The sequence below is a fragment of the Pseudonaja textilis genome, chromosome 6 (assembly GCF_049901715.1).
Source record: "Pseudonaja textilis isolate UNSWEBS1 chromosome 6, rPseTex1.2, whole genome shotgun sequence".
NCBI classification, from domain to species: Eukaryota; Metazoa; Chordata; class Lepidosauria; order Squamata; family Elapidae; genus Pseudonaja; species Pseudonaja textilis.
This window is the reverse complement of record NC_141995.1, coordinates 25,706,737-25,728,199: the sequence shown is the minus strand read 5'-3', so window position 1 is coordinate 25,728,199 and position 21,463 is coordinate 25,706,737. Positions and strand designations below refer to the sequence as shown.

The window sequence follows — 21,463 nt, the reverse complement described above, 5'->3', positions numbered from 1 at the left end:
AATACTATGATAAACAATTAGAAAAGTACCCAGCACTATAGAAAACACAAGGTTGCAATGTGTCTACACTCCATAAATAATTTAGAAAATCATTTTAGGGATGTATTAGCATATGTATGAGCTAGTGTCCATTTATAGAACACAGGAAAGAAATTATAGGCAAAGTATAAACAAACATGTTTACTTCCATGAAGGCACCTAGAGCCCAGTGCAGTAATAAATTTTATGTAACTTCAGAAACTGAAACAAGTTCTAATTATTTGGAATACAGACAAAGAAGATAATAGAAAAATGAAGTCAATATTTCAGAGTTCTCTTTATTTGCCAAGAAACCAGACATTGAAAACAGTTATTGATTACTGATTTTAAAGTTTCACTTTCTCATGAGGGCACTTTTGATTATTTTCAATTGAAAATCTAAGAAATGTTATCAGGTGGTCTGTAAACTATAGGTGCAGAACTGGAAAATGATAATGGGATTCCTCAATACTGTTTCCTATTAATATTGATCAGATCATCTGGTAATATCTAGTATCAGATTTTTTCATGACTGAGATTAATTTTTGTTTTTTTGCAGAAATTCCAGCACACTCAAGAATTTCCTCATTTGAATTATAAATACAATCACAATACTTATTGTAGCCAGTAGAGGTTTTATAGTATTAACTAATAATCTGTTTATTATCCACAGTGTGTTTATGGATAACAACAAAGAAACTTTAATTATAAAAAAAGTTCCTCATTATTAAAGACTATTATTTTCATCATTATTATATTCAACCTCACCAAACATGTTTTCCAAGTGTAATAAGAAACAGAAATTGAAGGCAAGGACAAAAAGAAACATAAAATTAAAACAAAACCAAAGAAGCCAAAACTATTTCTATTTTGTCTCTCCCTTCGCTACATCTTTTAAGCATTAACTCGTGTTTATTTCCCTGTCCCTTTCCCTACAAAGTATCTGGTAGCATCTACAGTATTATAGTTGTATTGAAACATTTAAATAATGCTAAGTTTGGATCTGATGAACAGGAAATGAGCACTGGTCCCTGGCTGATAGGCTTAAGTTGGGAAATTAAAAACCAAACAAAAATTCCCGAGAAGGCTGCTACTTTCACAATGCTGCCCAGAAAACATCATGGACATATTCATATAGACATCAAGAGCCAGACTCAACTTGAACAAACTTTCTATCCAAATCCATTCAGCTCTAACTATATAGTATACTGCTGCTCATGTTCTTGTAATTCTATTTCTTTTGTACTTCTGAATGCCCTGTACTATGTAAATGTGAAAATCCATGTGTGCTGCAAAGTTCTTTTGCATTTGGAAGTGGTGTAATGCTGAGTGAGTCTGCAAAATTGAGAGTGAGAGAAGAAAGGAGCTAGAAATGAAGGGTAATGGGAAGAATGGTAATGATGGGTGTGGAAGAAAGGGGATCTGGGAGGCAGTGAGGAAGGGTAACCTGCAGGGAATTCTTGGGAGCCTCTGCCTTTTACTTTTCCCCTGGCTTTGTAGACTCCATGATCCTATGAGCAGAGAAGAGCAAAAAGGGCATTATGATATAAAGACAGATGTACGGAAGGAAGGAAGGAATGAAAGAAATTATCTTGCATAAATTGCAAAATACACTGAGATCCAAAGTGGAGAGAGGGAAAGAGACAGAAGTACAGCAGGTATGGGGGAGGGAAGAGAATGGGAATTTCTTAACCTGGAGCTGTACTTCTCTTTTTCTTTCCGCTTATGCGCTGGAGGAATGCTGCTTTGATCAAGAGGCATAATTTAGGTTTTATTTTATAGTTTGGTATGCCTTGGTTTCACCACAGTGTCCAGTTTTGACCAGAGCCATTTTCTCAAGATGGAATACTGCCTGGATATCTGCATTATGTTCCACGTATATTGTAGATACTCCTCACAGCAATCTTGATTTCTAGGCTTAAGTCTTGTGCAAACAAAGCTTTAGCTCTGTGAGAACTCAGTTTAGTCTGTGTGGTCAAGCCAGCTGTGAGACTAATTTCCAGTGTTGTGAGGTATCAAGCTTCCACACACAAAGCCAGAGTTCTGCATGGGTTGTGCATGCAAGGCTGAATTGCTGCCATAATTGTTCCTCCTGGGATTGAGTTCTAGCAGGACTCTGACTTATGTACAGGAAATAATAAATGGGAGAGGAAACTCACGTAATGCTGACACCTGCTAAACTGATAGCTGCCTCATTCACTGGAACAAAGGGAAATGGCTCATTAATTTTATTCATGGAGGGAATCACAAAAAATCATTTATCATTTTAAAAGGTTGTGGCACTGTAGAGTTTGGAAACTCTGCAATAATATTTAATTGCACTGATGAAATCTGTGCTAGATGCTCTTACAAGGGTTTGAATGGAATAGATTGCGATGCAAGACAGCTATGGCTCCCTCAGAAGTAGAACATTTTTTAAAAAATTAATGGAACTCCACTAACAGAAGGTCCCTAGGCATGATTCTTGTGGCAATCCTGTTCCCCCCACACCATGGCATATTTCATTAGCAGAAACTTTCTGCACAATGTTTTGTACCCTGAGTTGGTAATGTTGATGAGGTTATTAAGCTGTCTGCTTGGCAAATGGCCTGTGCCTAAAACAATGTTTTGTATAATGTTTCTTCCTTTTCCACAGAGTCACTGAGTCTGAAAATGCAGGAAATTTATTTCTGGCATGCTGTCACATTTTAATTTAGACATTATAGCAACAATGTCTCGACTTACAATCAGTCACTAAGGAGGCTCCGTTTGTTTGTGGAAGCCCTATTTTTTAAGGAGGATCCCTATGTTTGTGGAGTTTGAATACTACTTGCTAGGAGAATAGCACAAAGTTGCCATGAGGTTAGCAGCCTCTACAAGAAAACTAAGACGAGTCTCACTTTGCATCAACTGGACTCTGCAAAAAAATGAAAAGGTAAGTTTGGTACTGCTCAGCCCTGGAGTTGGCTGAGGAGCAGATTGAGTCCTGCAAGTCCCTGGGGTGACCAGATGGGAAGTAGGCCTTGGCCTATAGGCTGTAACTGCCTACCACATGCCAGTTGCTTCTGCTGACCTGCTTTAAGCTCCCGTGTTTGGCTGAATAGCTGGCTGGGAGCAGGCCAAGGACTGGGAGACCCTGAAGGACTGGGAGAGGACCACTGGGTGCCTCGGAGGATGGGAGAAGGCTTGGAGGCCCAGGAAGATTAGCCTGGGTCTGTGCTAAGGCTTCCAAGGGCATCCCCTCACTCTGAAGGACTCATTGCTCCACTTAATGACCTGGATGTTTAACAGTTGCAGAGGGGACAGCAGAGATGTGGGGTTATTAGGTGAGGCATTTTCTTAACGGCCATTGCAATATGCAATTATAATGGCCAAGTACCATTATAGTCACATCTTGAGGACTACCTGTATTGTTCTAATCGTAATCTTTTGTTGGGCCTATGCCAGGCGTGGTCTTAGACAGCAAAGAAACAACTATACTCAAGCATCAGAAGACATGCTGCTTAGTTTTTTTCATATAAAAAGAAAGACACCTCTTCATTCATCCCCTCTTCATTTTTGACACTATAAAATTACACAATTAAAATCAAAGGAGTTTATTTTCTTAATGAGACCTGCAATTTCCTTAAACAGAACATCATGTCACCTTATTGACCCAACCTGGTTCCAAGAGAGCAACACAAGACAAAGACAGCAGCTTCCACATGTTAAGGCTTAATTCACAAATTGTTTCTTCAAAGATAAAAGGCTGCTTCCAACTAATTAGCTATGACAAGAAAGAGCCTTGCCAAGTTGTTTGTCAAGGCTGCCCAAAACCCACAGATAAGAAACAGTTTACAAGAGTTTTCAAATACTAACTATAATGTCCTCGAGGCTGAGTTTCAGAGCATCTTTGCCTTCTGCAAAGAACGCTTCTTCAAACCTGGCTTTTATTCTCTTGAGGGAGGGGCCATTACCTTGCAGACTTACTCCCGAGTCGCCCGTGCTGTTGTAACTGGTCTCTCCTACGATAATCCTGTGAGCACGCACACTTGGCACAGGCTCCTCGGGAACCTCCTCACTGCTGCCAGCCCCCACAATCTCTGAAGGCCACTCCCTAATGGTCCTGGCCCCTCATCTGAGTCCTTGCTCTCCTCCACCATCCGCACCTGCTGCTGGCTAACCACATCACCTGCAATTTCCTTAAAAGGTGTTCATTCTGATTTCTGCCTCTTTCTTAAATATCACATAACTTCAATTTTTATTTTTGTGCTACATCAAATTAACATTTTTTTTAAAGAACAAGAGAATACATACCGTCTTCCAGTTATAACAGGCATTAGGTCATCTGATTTAGTTTCAGTTATTTTAAACATGACTTTTTGCAAGTCTGATATTCCCACAGCCATATCTTCTAGCATCCCAATTTCATCACCTATAATGAAAAAATAAAATAAAATAAAATAAAAAAGAAAACAAAATATACATGACAAACAATCTGCTTGGTTTAAAGGAAACAATGTAAATCAAATATAGAGGTCAAATTTTAAGATTAAACTATATCTACTTTTACCATGTTTTTACAAAAAGTTCTTTCCCTTAATTATTTGCTTATTACGGATTTATTTTATTTACATTATTAACCAGAGATCTCTGGATAATATAACAAATATGTTGTACAACTTTTATGTAAATTCCTACTTTCCCACATACCAGGAATATTTTGAGAAATTTATTCACAAAAACAAATGCAGACCTAGATCTAGGTTGACATACTGCAGTGCAGTATTACTGCACCAAGCCATAAATAAGGTTGTTTAATCTGGCAAGGTATGATGTGAACCCACTATGAGCACATTTTGTGAATAAAGTCATCTTTTTCCTCATTATTGCATAAAAGCCACCATTCAGGTTTTTAGGATATTATTATACAACATTGTAAAATTATAGCAGTTCTTTGGCTGACATTGGCTTTCATTTGCATCAAGTTCTTTCCAACAATCTAGGAGATTGTTGATACGTTGGCACAGTACATTTTCGGATCCAAAGCCTTTTGTAATTGACAGATGTAAATTGTTTATTATGGTTGGTTGCGCAGTTAGAATGAAGCTGGTATTTTTGTCCACCTATTGCATTCTTCCTCAAGTTCAAGTTCAAACCTTTATTGTCAATGCACAACATGTGTACAATGAAATTGAATGAGCCTCTCTTGGTGCAGCCCACCCAAGAACATGGAATACATCCAGGGGTGGGATCCGACAGGGTTAACTACCAGTTTGGTGATTTATGAGGTTTAGTAATTTACAATGTGGTTCCCTGCACGCTGCCGGTGCGCGTCTGTAAATTGTCATCAGCATGCTGTGTGCAGAGAAGCAGCCTTTGAAAAAGCCCTTTTTTCCTGCTTTTTTAACTGCGGCTGTGCCTCGCACGGCAGCTGAAGTTGAAAAATCAGGAAATAAAGATCAGGTAAGAGCCCAGGTGAGCGGGTGGGCAAAAACATCAGCTGACATAGAACCGATTCTACGTCTGCTGCTCTTTAGAGCTAGCGGTTCTACAGAGGTGGACAGAACCGGTAGAAACCCACTCCTGAATACATCTCAATAAATAGAAAGAAATCTTTAACCCCAAATAAATAATAAACTAGCACACATTTCTCCATACATACATATATTGCATTGGTATATACACTGGCACTATAAGTCTATCACATTAAGCCTGATTGTGGTGTTACGTTGCATTTACTAGTCTGAATGAAACTATTTTTCATTCTATTTGTCTGGATGGCTATCCTTCTATATCTCCTACCCGATGGTAGGAGAATAAAAAAATGCTGTCCAGGATGTGAGTTGTCCCATATTTTCCTCACTCTGCTAAGACAGCGGGACCTGGCAATTTTCTCCAGTGAGGTTAGGGAGCAGTCCATAATTTTTAGTGCTGTGCTCATCACCTTCTGTAGTGCTTTGCTGTCTGCGGCTATTAAGCCAGTGTATCATACTGTGACACAATATGTGAGGGCACTTTCTATCATGGACCAGTAGAAGGAAGTCATCAGCCATTGTTCCATCTGATTTTTCTGCAAGATCCTAAGGAAATGGAATCTCTTCTGGCCCTTTCTAACCACCTGGAATGTGTTATTTTGCAAGGTGGGATCTTGGCTAAGATGCAGCACTCCCAGGAATTTGAACAAGGAGACCCTCTCCACACAGCCCCCCTTGTTGTAGAGTGGGGCAGTTTTCTTTCTGCTTCCGGAAGTCCAACACCATCTCCTTTGTCTTGCTGGTGTTTAGATGCAAGTTGTTTTCTGAGCACCATGTAGATAACTTCTGGACTTCTTCCCTGTATGCTGACTCGTCCCTCCTGTAATAAGACCCAGCACAGTGGTATCATTTGCAAACTTTATTGTCATATTAGATGGATCAGAAGATATTCAGTCATGTGTGTACAGCAAGTACAGGTAGGGACTTAGCACACAGCCTGAGGAAAGCAAGTGCTGAGCTTCAGGGAGGAGGATGTAAAGGACCCAGCCATCACTGTTTGTGGATGATCCGTCAAAAAGTCTTTAATCCAGTCACAGGTCAGGGGAGGGAAATTCAAGTCAATCAAACTTTTCAATAAGAATGCCCAGCAAAATGGTGTTAAAGGCCGAGCTATAGTCTATGAAGAGAATTCTGACATAGTTTCCAGGTTTCCTAAGGATCTAGGATAGATAGATGTTGTTTGATTATATTAAACTGTCACAGAATGTAAGCTGTTCTAAGAAAAGCTGCCTTTTGCAATGGACTGATGGTGATTTTGTCAATACCCAAGTGGTGTTCCAGGTATTTCGGGATGAGATCCAAGAAGCCCATTACTATTGGTAGTATATTTGCTTTCTCTTGCCACACCCATGCTACTTTTAATTGCAAGTCTTTATATTTTGCGATAGTCTCCTGTTGTTTCGCTTTTCTTCTGTTCTCTTCAGGTATTGCAATGTCCACTATCTAGACTTTTTGGCTTACTAACCAATAGTTGTTAAATGGTGTTGTGTGGCAGATGCTTGTCTCTTTTAATTCTAAAGTCCCCAGAGCACAGCTCCTTCCTTTTCTATTACTTTGTCTATTTTGTGGCCCACTAGTCATTTGCAAGCAAATGGTATTTCTTGCAGATATTTCAATGCACCATTGTTGCATTGTAATGCCTTTGTTTGGAATCAGCCTATGGGCTCTTCTTTCAGCAGCTAACTAAGTAGTCAACTGTTTCTTCAACTTCTTTGCTTCTGTATTCTCAATTCTGGCTTTGTATGCATTTGTTTTTAAGACTTTTATGACTTGGTTTTGTGTAGTCAGAATTAGCATTTTTGTCTCTTTCTTCAAATTTCTTGCTCTTGGCCATTGCCAGGTATTGTTATCTGCTTTGCTAATTTTTTTGTACACTGGCTATATAGTACTTGGTCTTGCCGTGTCTCTTTTCTAGTCTTCATTTGGTTTTTCTTATAAGTCAATTTGGTCTCTTTGGTATTCAATAAATCTTCAGGTGTACTAGCTTCAGTGTATCTAGATTGTTCTTTAGATATTCTTCCAGTGCTCTTTTTGCCTTCTTCAACTGTCTAGTGTACTTGCAACATTCCCTGCCCACCTATGCTCCTTGGTTTATAGTCTGTCAGCATTGCTGTATGGATGAAGGGCATGATTCATTGTCATTATTTTTCTGGTCTTTCTATCCATGGCTTCTAGATCAGCTGGAGTCCAATCCATTATTCCAGTTGTATATCTAATGAATGGAATTGCTCAGGTATTAATTGCTTTGATAGATTTCCACCACTGAGTTTGTAGTTTAAGATCTTCTTCCCTCTTTTGATGAGTTCACTACCAATTTTGTTGACTTTGGTATGCTTTATGTTGTCAGTCTAAAGCATATCCTGGTATTTAATCAGATTTGTTATTTGTCACCCTTCAGCACCCTTCTAGGTATCTCTTTCCATTTCACCTCTCTTATTTGCTCTGAGAGTAAAGTCAATAGTTATCTGAGGTGCATACTTACTATATGTACTGAGAAGTCCTTCATACTGAACAATTAGGCCCACTGTATGAAGTTGCTGGAGAAAGCCTTGATCGCATAAATTGGAGTGTAACTTGATGATGAATCCACAGATCAATCCAGCAAGCTAAGTTAATGACAATAACCACACAAACAGATATATTAATTGCTTCAGCCAAAAGCTGTAATTATCATAACTATATAAATCAAATCAGAATCACTGGATCCAATGCTCAGTATATTCTTGCCATACAAATTAGTCTTGAAAGAATATGAATAAATGGCAGGAGAGAGGGTATAAGTTCTTGGATCTTTATTAATCATAAGCTAGCATCTTCCTGATGGTATACATTCAAAATCGTGTTCAGAACCTGCAAGCTAAAGTTTACCTTCCACCATAGTTCACTGCATAACTTTGAGTTAATAATTTCCCATCAGAAGTGTCACAGGTTTGTTATTTGAGAGAGTGTTGATGCAGATGTTGCAGAAGAGAGTGCTATGTATGCCATTTGAAATTTCTGGAAAAGGGGCTAAAAGCCTACAAACAAATTTCCATCAGATCATATTAATATGGCTAATGAAGCTTATGATAGTTACAATCCAGAGCTTAGAAGGGATATTAGGTGCCAATCCTAGTCTTAAGAGGTGCGTTTTATTTATTTCCTTATAAATATAGTTATTGTTATGCCATTTTGATTGAATGTGTAATTTTTGGTTCTTCAACTGATAATTGAAAACATGCACATTTGGGCTTGCTAGTTGGTTGATAAATTTAATAAGAATGGTTTACAATGAAAGCAAAACATGTGTGAGAGTTAATAGAACACTTAATGAATAGTTCTACATTAATCAAGGAGAAAGGCAAAAGTGGTATGTTGATCTCTTTGTTGTTTAATGCATTTCTACATGTAGGTGAAATGCTTCTAGTAACAATAGTAGTGTGTTGGTCAGGTTTATGAATGTATAGTCTATGTAGTTTAGTATATGTTTTAGACTGTGATTTGTAACACGTGTTAGTGTATGATGTAAACTTTTTAGTGTATGTCAACTTTAAAAAATGCAGGTGGGCTGAGAAAAATTAGTTGGTGGACTGCATGTGGCCTGCGGGCAGTATATTATGAAGACCTAGCATTCTTTTTTCAACAGTATATTGTGTGCAAAATTTGAAAAAAGAATGCTAGGTTTTGAGAACTAGTGACTGCTTCAATGTAGCTTACAGAGTTTTTATTGCTGCAGATGACCCCCTAAAATCTTAGGCTAGATCATTAAAACATATAATTATATATCTGTTTCAATCTCCTCCTTTTTTCAGTTTAAAAAATAAGAGCTACAAAAGACATCTTAATAGCAAACATAGCTCTATGTAAATTATACATACAGATTGGACCTGGAAAGTCTTAAACAGCCTTATCAATCAGCCAAAGATCCTATTTCATCATGCTGAGAGTAACATGGACTCACAGATCAAATAAAGATGAGCTGTTGCTCTAGTTCTTGTTTTCCTTTAGCTGACATTGGCTGATTTCAAAAACATTTGGATGTCTTTGACCATATTGGCCTTCTGAAATGCCTTAACAAACTCCTGAGCACTGGGCCAAAGCATTAGATAAATTCATTGTTTGAACAGAAAGAAGTTCTGGTAGCTTTATTATTCTGTTTTTAGGATCTGTTTTTGTAGTTTTGTTATTGGCTGTTATATTTTCAATGATAAAATAAAGGTGGAATATAAATCCATCAGATCAATAAGCAAGCTTTCGCTGTTGCTATTTGTGAGTTAAGTGACTATAATTGTAGTAATATTGGACCTGATAAGTATATTCTTGTCAAAAATACTATATGGATTTCTCTTCTATCTCATCAGCAGGAATTAAGCTTAAGCCTGCTCCTCTTTTTGTTTCATTGCTATTCTCTTGTCAAGGTCTACCAAAACTTTCAGTGTCAATTTTAATGCTTTCCATAGAAAAATTTTCTCATTTAGAAAATTCATTACAAAAATTATAATTAATACATTAATGAAAATAAATAATTGAATTAAAATAGTAATCAATCCTCAAAGTACACTTCTTTCTTTCTATTTATATGCCTCTCCAGTTGTTGCTGCCTTTAAGCTATTGTTGCCCAGGATCTAATCTTCTTTTGCTGTGACAGTAAAGAATAATTCTTTGGGAATGCACTAACAGATGATTTTTAAACAAAGAACCACTTCTGTGAGATTGGCAGGTTTATAAAATCTGAAGTGTCAGGTTTCAATGATGCTGCTGGAAGCTGATCTCAGCTACACTAGGCTGAAAAGCCTCATGTTTAAGCTACATAAGCACTGCCATTCGGATTTGTGACTATATAGACAAAAGACTGGTCCTTGTTTAGACAGTGATAGTAGAATACTACTAATTATTATAAAATCATTTTAAACCCTTAATGTTACTGTATTATCATTAATAAGGATCATTCCATTATTGAAATGACTTGCCATTTTATACTTCCTTCAGGAGGGCTAAGTGGCAAATATTAGAGACAAATAATGTCTATATGTGGTTGTTTTCTAGCAGTGTTGAAGTGTTTGATTTTATTGGAACAATAATGTTCTCTGTTGTTGTCTCTAAGTATCTACTTGCATGGTTTGTTGATTATTTACTTATTTTCTTAATCATCTTGAACAGAAATAAAGTGACTTCTTGAAATAAATAAACAAGCACTGTTCAATATTGCAGAACATACCAGAGAAATCCATCAAAGATGCGTTGGCTTCAAAGATGTGTTAAAGTGTTGGCTTCAAATGGATTGGCAAAAAAGATCATTTTACAATAAATAATCTTGTTCCTGAATGTCTGAAATATGTGGTAAGCATTACACCTGACTCAGATTTCGCCAATAAAATACTCTTGCAATGAATACAGCTCATAAGCAGGCACTCAGGGTTGTGTCTTGCAAGAAGGCTAGTGAATTATTAAGGGAGAGCAGAAGGAACATGTCACTGAACAGACTGAACTCTTTGATGTGTTGTACTACAATTTTCAAAATTCCCAACTAACTTGCTGACTGAAGATGATGACAGTTGTAGTTCAACACAGTGATATGAAACCAGGTGGAAGAAGGATGCTTCAGAGTTATGAAGATATTCTTTGCTGTCCTTAAAGTTGGTTCAATTAAAGCTTACATGATTTACATCTATTATTTTTCAATAAAACAAAGGATTATCAAAATAAAACACCTACTGCTTGACTGAAGACTATATCTCTTCTTAATGTCAACGTTAAACACTGTGGCAAACAACATGCAAGCTCCTGAAGCAGAACAAAAGACATTGACTCCTTTGCCCTAGTCACCACTTCTCCAATACAGTCGTTCAGTGTAACTGTGAGAGGATATAGTTGTTCATACCAGTCACCTGTAACAGAGGAACACTGACAGTGACCATCAAAGTGGAATTGAAATATATCAGAACATATGTAATTATCATATCTCATTCATGGACATACTGATTTAAGGTTATGTGCCTGATTATGAGAACGTCATTTTCCTATGTAGCTTATTATATGCTCTCATTGTACCACTATAGAAACAAGATGTTCATTATAACCTAAAGTAGCACTAAATATTGTTAATTTCATGTAGATATGCTGTCCATGTGGCTATCTGAAACTATTTGCATAACACTTCTGACATATTTATTTCAGAAAAAATATTGAACGGAATGCAGATTTTCTCAGTCTAGTGCTATTGCCTTGGAAATAGTTTTAATTTTTGTTTCAACATTCAGGAAAAAAATCACCATATTTTGCTTTGTGACTATTTTATAATATAAGAATGTGTACCATATTTAATAATATTTTCAGTTCCAAATAATTTCCCATTTTTATCTTCAAAAGATGAAAAGAGGTGAAAGAAGAATAAAAAAGAAAATGGTCATCTTTCTTTCTCGATCCTTTACTAGATTGTAAGCACTGTTATTATAGATACTACATTTAATTTATATAGTCATGGAACACTGAACCATTTGTGCTGGCATTATCTAATGAGTTTAAAACAAGCCCATAAAAATGTTCTGTATCTTCCTATTCTATATTGTCAGGTGAACCTCCCCCAGATGAAAAGGCTTAAAAAATTAAATAGAGTAGAAGCAAAAGAATTCACTCCCATTAAATATTAAAAGCCACTTTGTTGTTCACTAGTGCTCCTTCAGTATTTGAAAAGTGCATCAGTTTGAAAGGACTTGCTCTGTCTCAGTGATATCATCACATATCAAATCATATCTCTTATCATTTTATCATGCATTCCACCCTTTCTCTTAACTCCAATAAATTACAGTTCACTACTGATCTATTAAGTTCACTTCCATTTATTTTCATGATCTCATGACGTAGCCAGATCTGTTTGACTAAATAGCTCCAAACTGTCATATTATTTCACGTGATTATTACCTATATACATTTTTGAGTATTCAAAAGAAATGCTACCGTAGAAACATTTTTTTAAAAGATAAATGATACAAAAATAACCCAACAATTGCAAAAAGAACTATATAAGAGAAATATTACTAACATGATGGAACTAGACAAGTATCTATGATAGACATGACAGAACAATATCATATAGTAAATAGACATCTGGCATGCAAAACTTGGAAAAATATGTGAATACAATATTGTAAAAGTTAACGCTCAACAAAAATCTTTTTAATTAAACCATAACAGAATATAAAACTAAGGAAGTGATTTAAAAACTGAAACTGACCAGAACTCCATGACTTAATGGTATCTCTAAAACAATACTTACTTTTTTATTAAATTCTAAGTTGCATGAGTCCATGATTCTGGATGGCTTGATATTCACAATAGCTATAAAATTGGCAATAAAACCCAGGTACCTAGAGGGAGCAGCAACCAAGAATCTTGTCCCGCACCAGAGACAAAAACAGACAAAATTCCTATATATTAAACTAAGAGTGATGGGAAAACCATAAGATATTTAACTATTGAGATATTTAAAGAGATATTTAACTATTGAATGCAATTCTATCATAATTGCAATGAACAGAAGATAAACATGCTTTTTTCATCTGGACATAATGCTGGAAGATATATTGCTGCAGCCTTGTGACAGCATCTTAAAATAAAAGCTTGTTTAGTGCCCAAAGATGGATGCCATCCAAAAGTGCCATCAACTTCATGTCACTGATAAAATGTTCCACAAGCAGAAATTCTACATATTATAGATTGCTACCTAAGAATAAAACAAATCCAGGTGAACAGCAGGTGTTATTTCATATCTCATTGGTGACTGCAGGTTACAGCTGAATGGCAATTCCACATTGTTTTTCTCTCATAGTGGGAAATTGTAAAAATCTTACTAAATGGAAACTAGCATGACAGGGAGACTGGGACAACAGTTTTGATGATATCTGACTTTATATCTTCACATTGTTTTCCACCCTATTTTTAGATGGGAGCATATTCAATTTTCAAATTCCATCTCCAGGTTGAAGCAGCTCAAGAAAAATATAGTACTCATCTATTGAAAATGAAGTTTTTAAAAATGGAAACAGGCTGATAACATGCAAGCTTAACCTATCCATAAGGTGCACTTTCCCCCCCAAAAGTGGGTGGAAATGTCTGTGTGTCTTATAGAGCAAATGTTGATGAAGCCCCGCTCACCCTTCGGCCTCTGCCTCCCAGCAATTTGCCTCCTTGTAGCAAACAGCAAACAGCCTGGTCAGCTTCAGCACAGCTGGATTTAGCACTAGCAGCTGATTGGTGGTTGGATTGGCCTCCGGGAATACAGATGATTAGCTGTTCCAGGCTGTGGGAATGCTGCCACCTATCGCTGTTGTCACCGCCTGTCACCTCTGTGCGTCCCGTTGTTTTGCCTCCATGTGCCCCATTTTCAGCCTCTGTATGTCCCATTTTTGGCCATTCCAGGCGGCAGCAATTCCCACCGCCCAGAACAGGCCAAAAACAGGATGCACACAGGCCAAAAATGGAATGTGCAGAGGCTGAAAATGGGCGCACAAAGGTGGCAATAGGCAGTGGTGATGGGTCGTAGCAATCCCTGCAGCCTGGAACAGCTGATTGTAGGTATTCTGGGAGGCTGATCCAACTACCAATCAGCTGCTCATGCTAAATCAGGCTGTGCTGAAGCTGACCAAGCTGTTTGCTACAAGGAGACAAATTGCTGGGAGGCAGAGGCAGATTTTTCTTCTAGTTTTCTTCCCCAAAAGCTAGGTGCGTTTTATAGTCTGGAGCATGTTATAGTCTGAAAAATATGGTAAATATTTTGAAATTGCAATTTCAAAAATTTGCCAATTTATTGGAATGTTCCAGCATTATCATGTTGTATTTTTCTATATATTTTTACACTTTATACACGTGAAGAAAAACAACAACCAATCAAAGAACAGGAAACAAGAAACTGTACAGAATTTAATGGACTATATTTTAATTTATTATATTTTATTAACAATCTTCAATTTAGATATATGTTAATAATATCAAAATATAATCAGCATGAAATTAATCAGTCAAAGGATAAAAATTATGGAAGAAAAAGTTACTGTTCCTTGTGTAACCATTAAGTAAATGAAATAAATATCAAGAAAAAAGGTTGGAATAAATTCTGGTACAGTATAAGTCATTATATTCTGAATTTATAATGTAACACTTGTGAAAAAAGGTTAAAATCTAAAAAGTATAAAACCCCAAAACTACAGATCTTATAGCACAATATAAAGTCAATGAATGATAGAAATGAAGTTTTTAAAATGTTTATCAGTTGTATAAATTAATAGTAATTTATTATATATTTTTATCCTCGATACTTAATTCATCTGGGACAGTAAATATGCCACTCTTTAAAGAATTTGTCAAAATGCCTTACATATTAATTTTACTTTCCTAAACCCTAGTGTGTGTAGTACCAGCTTCTAAAATTCAATAAGCTGTCAATGCATGCTGGCTTGTACAAGTTGGCATTTCCAAATATTTAAGGTCATAAACATTACCTATTTTCATGCAAAGCTTCCACAGAATACTAAAGATAGGTGATACTCATTTTGCTTTAATAAAAATATCTACAGAAAAGTAACCTTTTCTTTCCTCTGCTTTCTGCAGTCCTTTAATAACCTGCAAGATCAACTAATAATGGATTAGAATTGTGAAGACTCTGCTCACTCATTCATGCCTTAGTCACCTCTGTTTGTAGTAAGCACTTCCTGCTTACTACAACATGCTTTGTATCGAACTTCCCCCGAAAACAATTTGGAAGCTGCAACTGATTAAGGATACAATGAATGGCATAGTTAATTTTGGTGCCCTATGATTCACCGAGTAACACCTCTATTACAATCTTTCAGACAGAAAGACTACCATCCTACTAGGTCAGGTTCCCTCTGTAGGATCCCTCTTGTAACAGAATGTGTGGATAAACTTGGGGCACAAGGGGAGATATGTTGCTTAGAAAAGAATCAGACAAGAGAAGCAGGAATTCCCTATGGATTATTGGTCAGAGGAAGAAACTTAGGAAGTGATGATAGAAGTCTGTACCATCAGATTTGCAAGGTTCTGTTAATGTACCATTTCAGTAATGTAAAGTTAGCTCATTTAGTTATGTTTCCTGTCTGGTTTACCTGGGAGGGCTGATACCTCCCTTTAATGTTGCCACCCAATGAGACTTCAGACACATGCCTTCTCAACAGCCAACCCAGCCTCCCACCTGAGTTCCAAAGGATCCCAAATGTTTTAATCATCAGGAGAGCTGTGAACATTTGACTTTTTCCCAAACAATAGCCTTGGATGGGGATTAACTGGAAGAATGTTTGATCTAGAGCCTATATAGAAGGGGAATTTTATTTTTAAGCCATGTTTTTATGAATTGTTATGAGTTGGTAGAATTGTTATATGGGACAAGCAGCCATTCAGGCCAATGTCATGTAAATTAATAATAATTTTGAAAAACACTCCCTTGTTTTCCATGAGGAGCACAGTTGAAACTGAAATAAGTTGGATATAATTTGTCAATTTCATTTTACTAGTGAAGAAGAATTGGAAATCTTTCTATCTCCTTTAAGAAGATCGGAAAGTCTCTGAGTTTAACACGTGATAAATTCTGAAAATGTATACACATTATGCATGCATGTGTGCATCATAAATAGTACTTTCACAAGCAGTGTAAATTATTAGATACAGTTAAGAAAGAAACACTATGCTTCTTTCTAACTGTATCCATCAAACCTTTATTAAATCATTATTATGACCCCTAGGCAAGAAAGTTCTGTGGTGTATTTGGTTTCCCTAGAGAGTTAAAACACAGAGACAAAAACAAGAACCGTGGGTTATTGTGTAACAGGGTGCAATTCAAGGTGCTGGGTGTAATGATGTAAGAAAGATAGAATTGACTATCAACACAAGAATTACAGTATGAATATTTATATTTCAGGGACCCTAGCTAGACTGAAGTAATGGTTAGAGAGTTAGCAATAAGTGCGCATGATGAACTCCAATTAGAGCAGCAGAATTATAAAGGAGGATACAGAGGTCCACCTGAAGGAATGTGCTGAGGAATTTGCAGATTTTCTGGAAGACAAAATTGCTCAGGTTCGTTCCCAGTTAGATGCTTCCTTCCTCTTTTGCTGATCTCAGTCGGTGTTGATAGGAGGCGAGAGGCCCAGCTCCTGTACATTGCTTTGTGAGGTGCTCTCTTAGTATTCTCTCTGCTTCTGTTTAACATCTACATGAAACCGCTCGGTGAGATCATCTGTCACCATGGATTGAAATATCATCAATATGTTCATGATACCTAGCTGTATATCTTCGCCCATGGTGAGTTAAGCGATACCGTAATTCTCACAGAGGCTGTTAGGTGTTGGATGGGCTGAAACTGAACCATGCCAAGACTGAGTGGCTCTGGTTTGGGGGTTCTTTGGTCCATGGAGAATTGCTATCTTTAGTCTTAGATGGGGTAGTACTGCCCCAAACAGACCTAATGCATAATCTGGGGGTTCTCCTGGATTCCTAACTCCTGCTCAGGAACAGGTGGCAGTCACAGCCAGGAGGGCCTTTGAGCAACTGCGGGTTGTGCACCAATTACAGCCTTTCCTGGACCAACAATCCCTACTCACATTCACTCATGCCCTAGTCACCTCCTGTCTGGACTATCCAGTTAATTCAAAATGCAGTAGCCTGCATGATTTTCTGCAGACTTTGATGTGCACATTCCTCTCCTGAGGAAGCTGCATTGGTTGCCAATTTGCTTCTGGATGCAATTGAAGATGCTGGTTGTCACCTTTAAAGCCCTTCATAGCTTGGGACCAGATTATCTGAGGGACTGTCTCTTGCCAGTCACATCCACTTGTGAGCTCTTGCTGGGAGTGGTAGGGTGGGGTTATTGTTCTTTCTTTCTTTTTTATTTTATATACTGTGTTTTTATTGCTTGAAGGCTGCCAAGAGTGCTGAGTAGGTGGCCATATGTATCCCCCCGCAAATAAAATTAGTTAATTAATAAAGTTATAAGACGTGTGGAGTCTTCTAATCCAACATCCTACCCAGATCAGGAATCCTGCTACTATCCCAGCCAAAATTTGTTGCATGAAAAGTTATCATCCATGAGTTAAGAGGCATGCACTAAAGCAGGGGTGTCAAACTCAATTTCATTGAGGGCCACATCAGGGCTGTGGTTGACCTTGGGGGGGAGGCATGGCTGACTGGGTGGGTGTGGCCAGCTGGATGCCACTTCCCAAACTGCTGGCCTGTTTCCTCTTTGCATTGGATAGATTGGGCCAAAGCAATGCAGGCTGGCCCCTTAAATTTTCCAGGAGGGCCCCGTGGGCCGGATCCAACCACATTGCAGGCCAGATCTGGCCCATGGGCCTTGTGTTTGACACCCCTGCACTAAAGTATAATATCCAATATGCTGTATATTGATATACTGTGCTGTAAATAAATTAGCACCTAACAATATCAACTGATAACAAATCTCTTTGATAAAGGAAGTCAGTTTCATAAACAGTTTATGAGATAGGGTAGAAATAGAGCCAAAAGTTAAGAAAGAAAATTTCACTGTTATTAATTCAATAAATGCAGTATCAATAGTCATCTGCAAATGATTATGAATGGTTTTTCAAGAACAAAGCAAATTGGGAGATTGATTTGATTTAGTACTCAAGAAAAAAGTAAGCTGTTTGTTAAAGTCTTATGCCATTTATCCATCCTGTTTGTTCATGCCATAAACTGAGTGTATGTGTGGATAACAAATATAATCAATCCTATCAATAAACTCCCTTTATACTGGAGATTAGTGAGTATTATGTATATGTGCATATTTGTGAACACATGTTTCTGTCCATAGTGCACATAGGACTTTTTTTTAAAAAAGAGGATCATACAGTCTATGAATTTCAAACTTTCTAGTGTAAGCAGAAAAAATGTATAATTACTTTATAAAAACATTCTTTAAAAGGAATATTTTGCACCTGCTTTACTCTGCAATGAAATCATAATGCTGATGACACCATGGATGGTTACCATGGAAACTACTGAAATCTAGCCTTAAAGGATATTTACCAAATTTGAAGAAAAGGGGAATATATCTTTCTAGTCTAAAGTTGGCAATTTAGGGAAATTTTAATGTAATTGGTAATGTAGAGAAATTTTAAAGCAAAAGAGCTATAAATGAAAGACAGAACCAAATAAAATTGTTCCATAAACAAGCATACATACTATCAAAGGATTCTTTTCTGAGGTAAGAAACATTCAAGGTGGATAAAATGATCAGAAATAGTAAGACAAAGAAATGAAAATATCAAGAAAGTAAAATAATACAGTAAATATAGTTGAAAATAATTTACTCCCATTCATTCTACCTCTCTGTTTTCCATCCTTGCAAAAACCTCTTGCATGTTCATACGGCTTCATGCATTGCCTTTTCCATTTAAATGTTCTCTTTTATCCTTTTGGGAAATCCCATCATATGTTTATCAGCCATCTTCTTCTCAATTGTTTATACTGTATATTTGATTGATGATGAGATAGTCATTCTTTCTACATGATCAAATCACTTCTATGTTTTTCTTTCATAATAGTCATTCATGTAACAATCTTGATTTTTCATAATTAATTTAGCTATATATATTATTTACTGATCAAAGTCATACAATCTAATACACATATATTAAACAAACAAGGGAATGTAATACATCTTTGTACTTCCTATTCACTATTGAATCATTTGCAAAGCTGATGCTTTTCATTAATATTTTAAGTATGTTTAAGAACCAGATTTCATGATAAGCAAAGTAAAATAGAGTGTAGTCATTTTGTATTATTTTATTATTTTTTATGTATTGCTAAATATTCACAGAATAATATAAAATTAATGTGAAAGTTCCTTTTCTTGAGACAAGGTATTCTACAATATGTTGTTTTCCCCTAGCTGCTTCAATAGATATGAATAAAATCTTTTAGTCCCAATTGTGGGAGAAAGTTTGTATGAAAAATGCAGAGAAGTCCATATCTGAATAATAATTACATGTAACTGTTTCACACTGTTAGAAACAAAAATTTGTTCAGAAACTTTTATTGCCATTGCAAATCCATTAATGGACTTTCATCAGGAGGATTTTGCTAGGTATTTATAATAGTTGCAATCCCTGTTTATTATCACAGCATACATCAAGGCAACCACAGAAACCTTAGTAGAGGCACTTTGAAATAATTCATTATCACTTTTTGAAAAATATAACATTTGTTTGAAAAAAATAAACTTTGCACATCCCAAACCAGAATATTCATCAGTCAAGCTCATAATCAAATGGGAAATGTCACTGCAATCCATAATAGCAAAAAAAACTCTGCCAGTTGAGAACTATTCAACTGATTGATTTGAATTTATTAGTTGTTAAAGTCCAAGGGGCCCTGGATCTAAAGATGAGGTCTCATAAATAAGAACTGTTGAAATGAGCCCATTTAACAAACGTCTAACAGTGTTTACAAGTGAGCATTCCACAACTTCATCAAGGAAAAATAAAAATATCAAAAAAAGGAAATTTGCTCTCATAATGCTGACACTTGAGAAATGCAGCCTTAAGGCCCTAAGATGAAAGCTAGATGCCTTGCTTAGTATCTGCCTTTCACAATTCATCACTATTAATTTCAGGAAATTCATCCAGTTGCATGCATGATATCTGTGCTGTTTATTTCTAAAACATCAACATTAGAATTTAACAAAGATTAAAAAATAAAACAGAGAACTGGTTACATTTTGTAGAAACTCATGATATGGTTGGTAATCCAACTTCTATTTTGGCATTCAGTAACAGCATTTCTAGAAATGTTGCATATTTTTTGGCATTGAAAGTTCATGCATAAATCCAGTTAAATGAATTACAATATGAAAGATTCACCAACTTGAAAAAGTGAGCTACTTTTGAGCTATCAAAAATAAAGATTGCCAATTCCCTAAAATTCCATTTGAAAAATATTTAATATAATTATGAGCTATATATACATTATAAACTTCATTTCTAATTAACCCTTTTGGCATGCATTTTAACTCCAGATACTTGGTCTTTCAGAATGACTTTCTGAACCATGAAAAATGTGTCCATCAAAAATTGAAGGCCTCTGTCTTTTTCCACTTCTTAGTTATAAACACTCATAGCATGATAGCCTTAACATACTATTCAGTTAATTACAACTCATCCTACATTTTTGATCTATTTCATCAAAACAATTTTTATCTAAAAATTCAAGTCAGTTTTATCTATATCTATTTATATGCCTCTATTTATGAAAAGGACAGCGAGACCCACGATATGACAAAGCAGACAATAAAGGCAGAGGGTGAAATGGTGGAAAGCTGATTTCTTCAGCAAATATGATGTTTTAATGGGTCTCAGGGCTGTCTTTTTCAAGAATTTTATGGAGGAAAACAGGAGACTTTTGTTTCCCTGCCTCCCATAAGCCAGAAGTCTTGGACATAATAGTCTGGGACAAACTAAACAACTATCCAGATGCTTTAATGTGTTCCAGACTTTTTTCATTATAGAATGCATTCAATTCATCTTTTACCCAGGTAACTTTGAGAAGAGTCTAATATAAATATATAAATCTTAAATGATGACACAAAAGAAGTAACTTCTTATAACATGACTGTTCCAAATAAACAATCATAATTTAGTGGCACCCACAGATTATGGATACCCAGTTTTTTAAAAAGCTGCTCAATAAAATCGTGTATTATGTGGTCATATATTAGGTAGCAGCAATTAACCACTCATGTAATTTTATGTATAAAGCTAACTGGGCCGAAGTACCTGAGCTTATATCAACAGTATTATATAGCATAGCATGCCACTAACTTTGCACCTCTGACATTCTATCTGTATTTCCCGAGACCTATTGTCTGTTTCACAAACCAATCTTTCCCTTTTGATTTTACCATCTGTCAATATGTTTCTAGAGCTGTTAATTTTCTCGTGACT

The 21,463-nt window shown here is 36.4% G+C and overlaps 1 protein-coding gene across 16 annotated transcripts in view; it reads right to left on the bottom strand.

Moving 5' to 3' along the window:
- INPP4B (inositol polyphosphate-4-phosphatase type II B) overlaps positions 1 to 21,463 on the bottom strand; it is a 226,777-nt gene that overhangs the window by 77,761 nt on the left and 127,553 nt on the right. For 14 of the 16 annotated variants that reach the window (XM_087936104.1, XM_087936099.1, XM_087936103.1 and 11 more), the window contains 3 exons: positions 11,208 to 11,380; positions 7,996 to 8,119; positions 4,294 to 4,411 (listed from right to left, as the gene is read on the bottom strand). In XM_087936104.1, coding sequence (XP_087792230.1) covers positions 4,294 to 4,411; positions 7,996 to 8,119; positions 11,208 to 11,380 — 415 coding nt within the window. Of the gene's footprint in view, positions 1 to 2,666; positions 2,915 to 4,293; positions 4,412 to 7,995; positions 8,120 to 11,207; positions 11,381 to 21,463 lie in introns of those variants that run through there. The other 2 variants (XM_087936108.1, XM_087936106.1) reach the window with 2 other exon arrangements.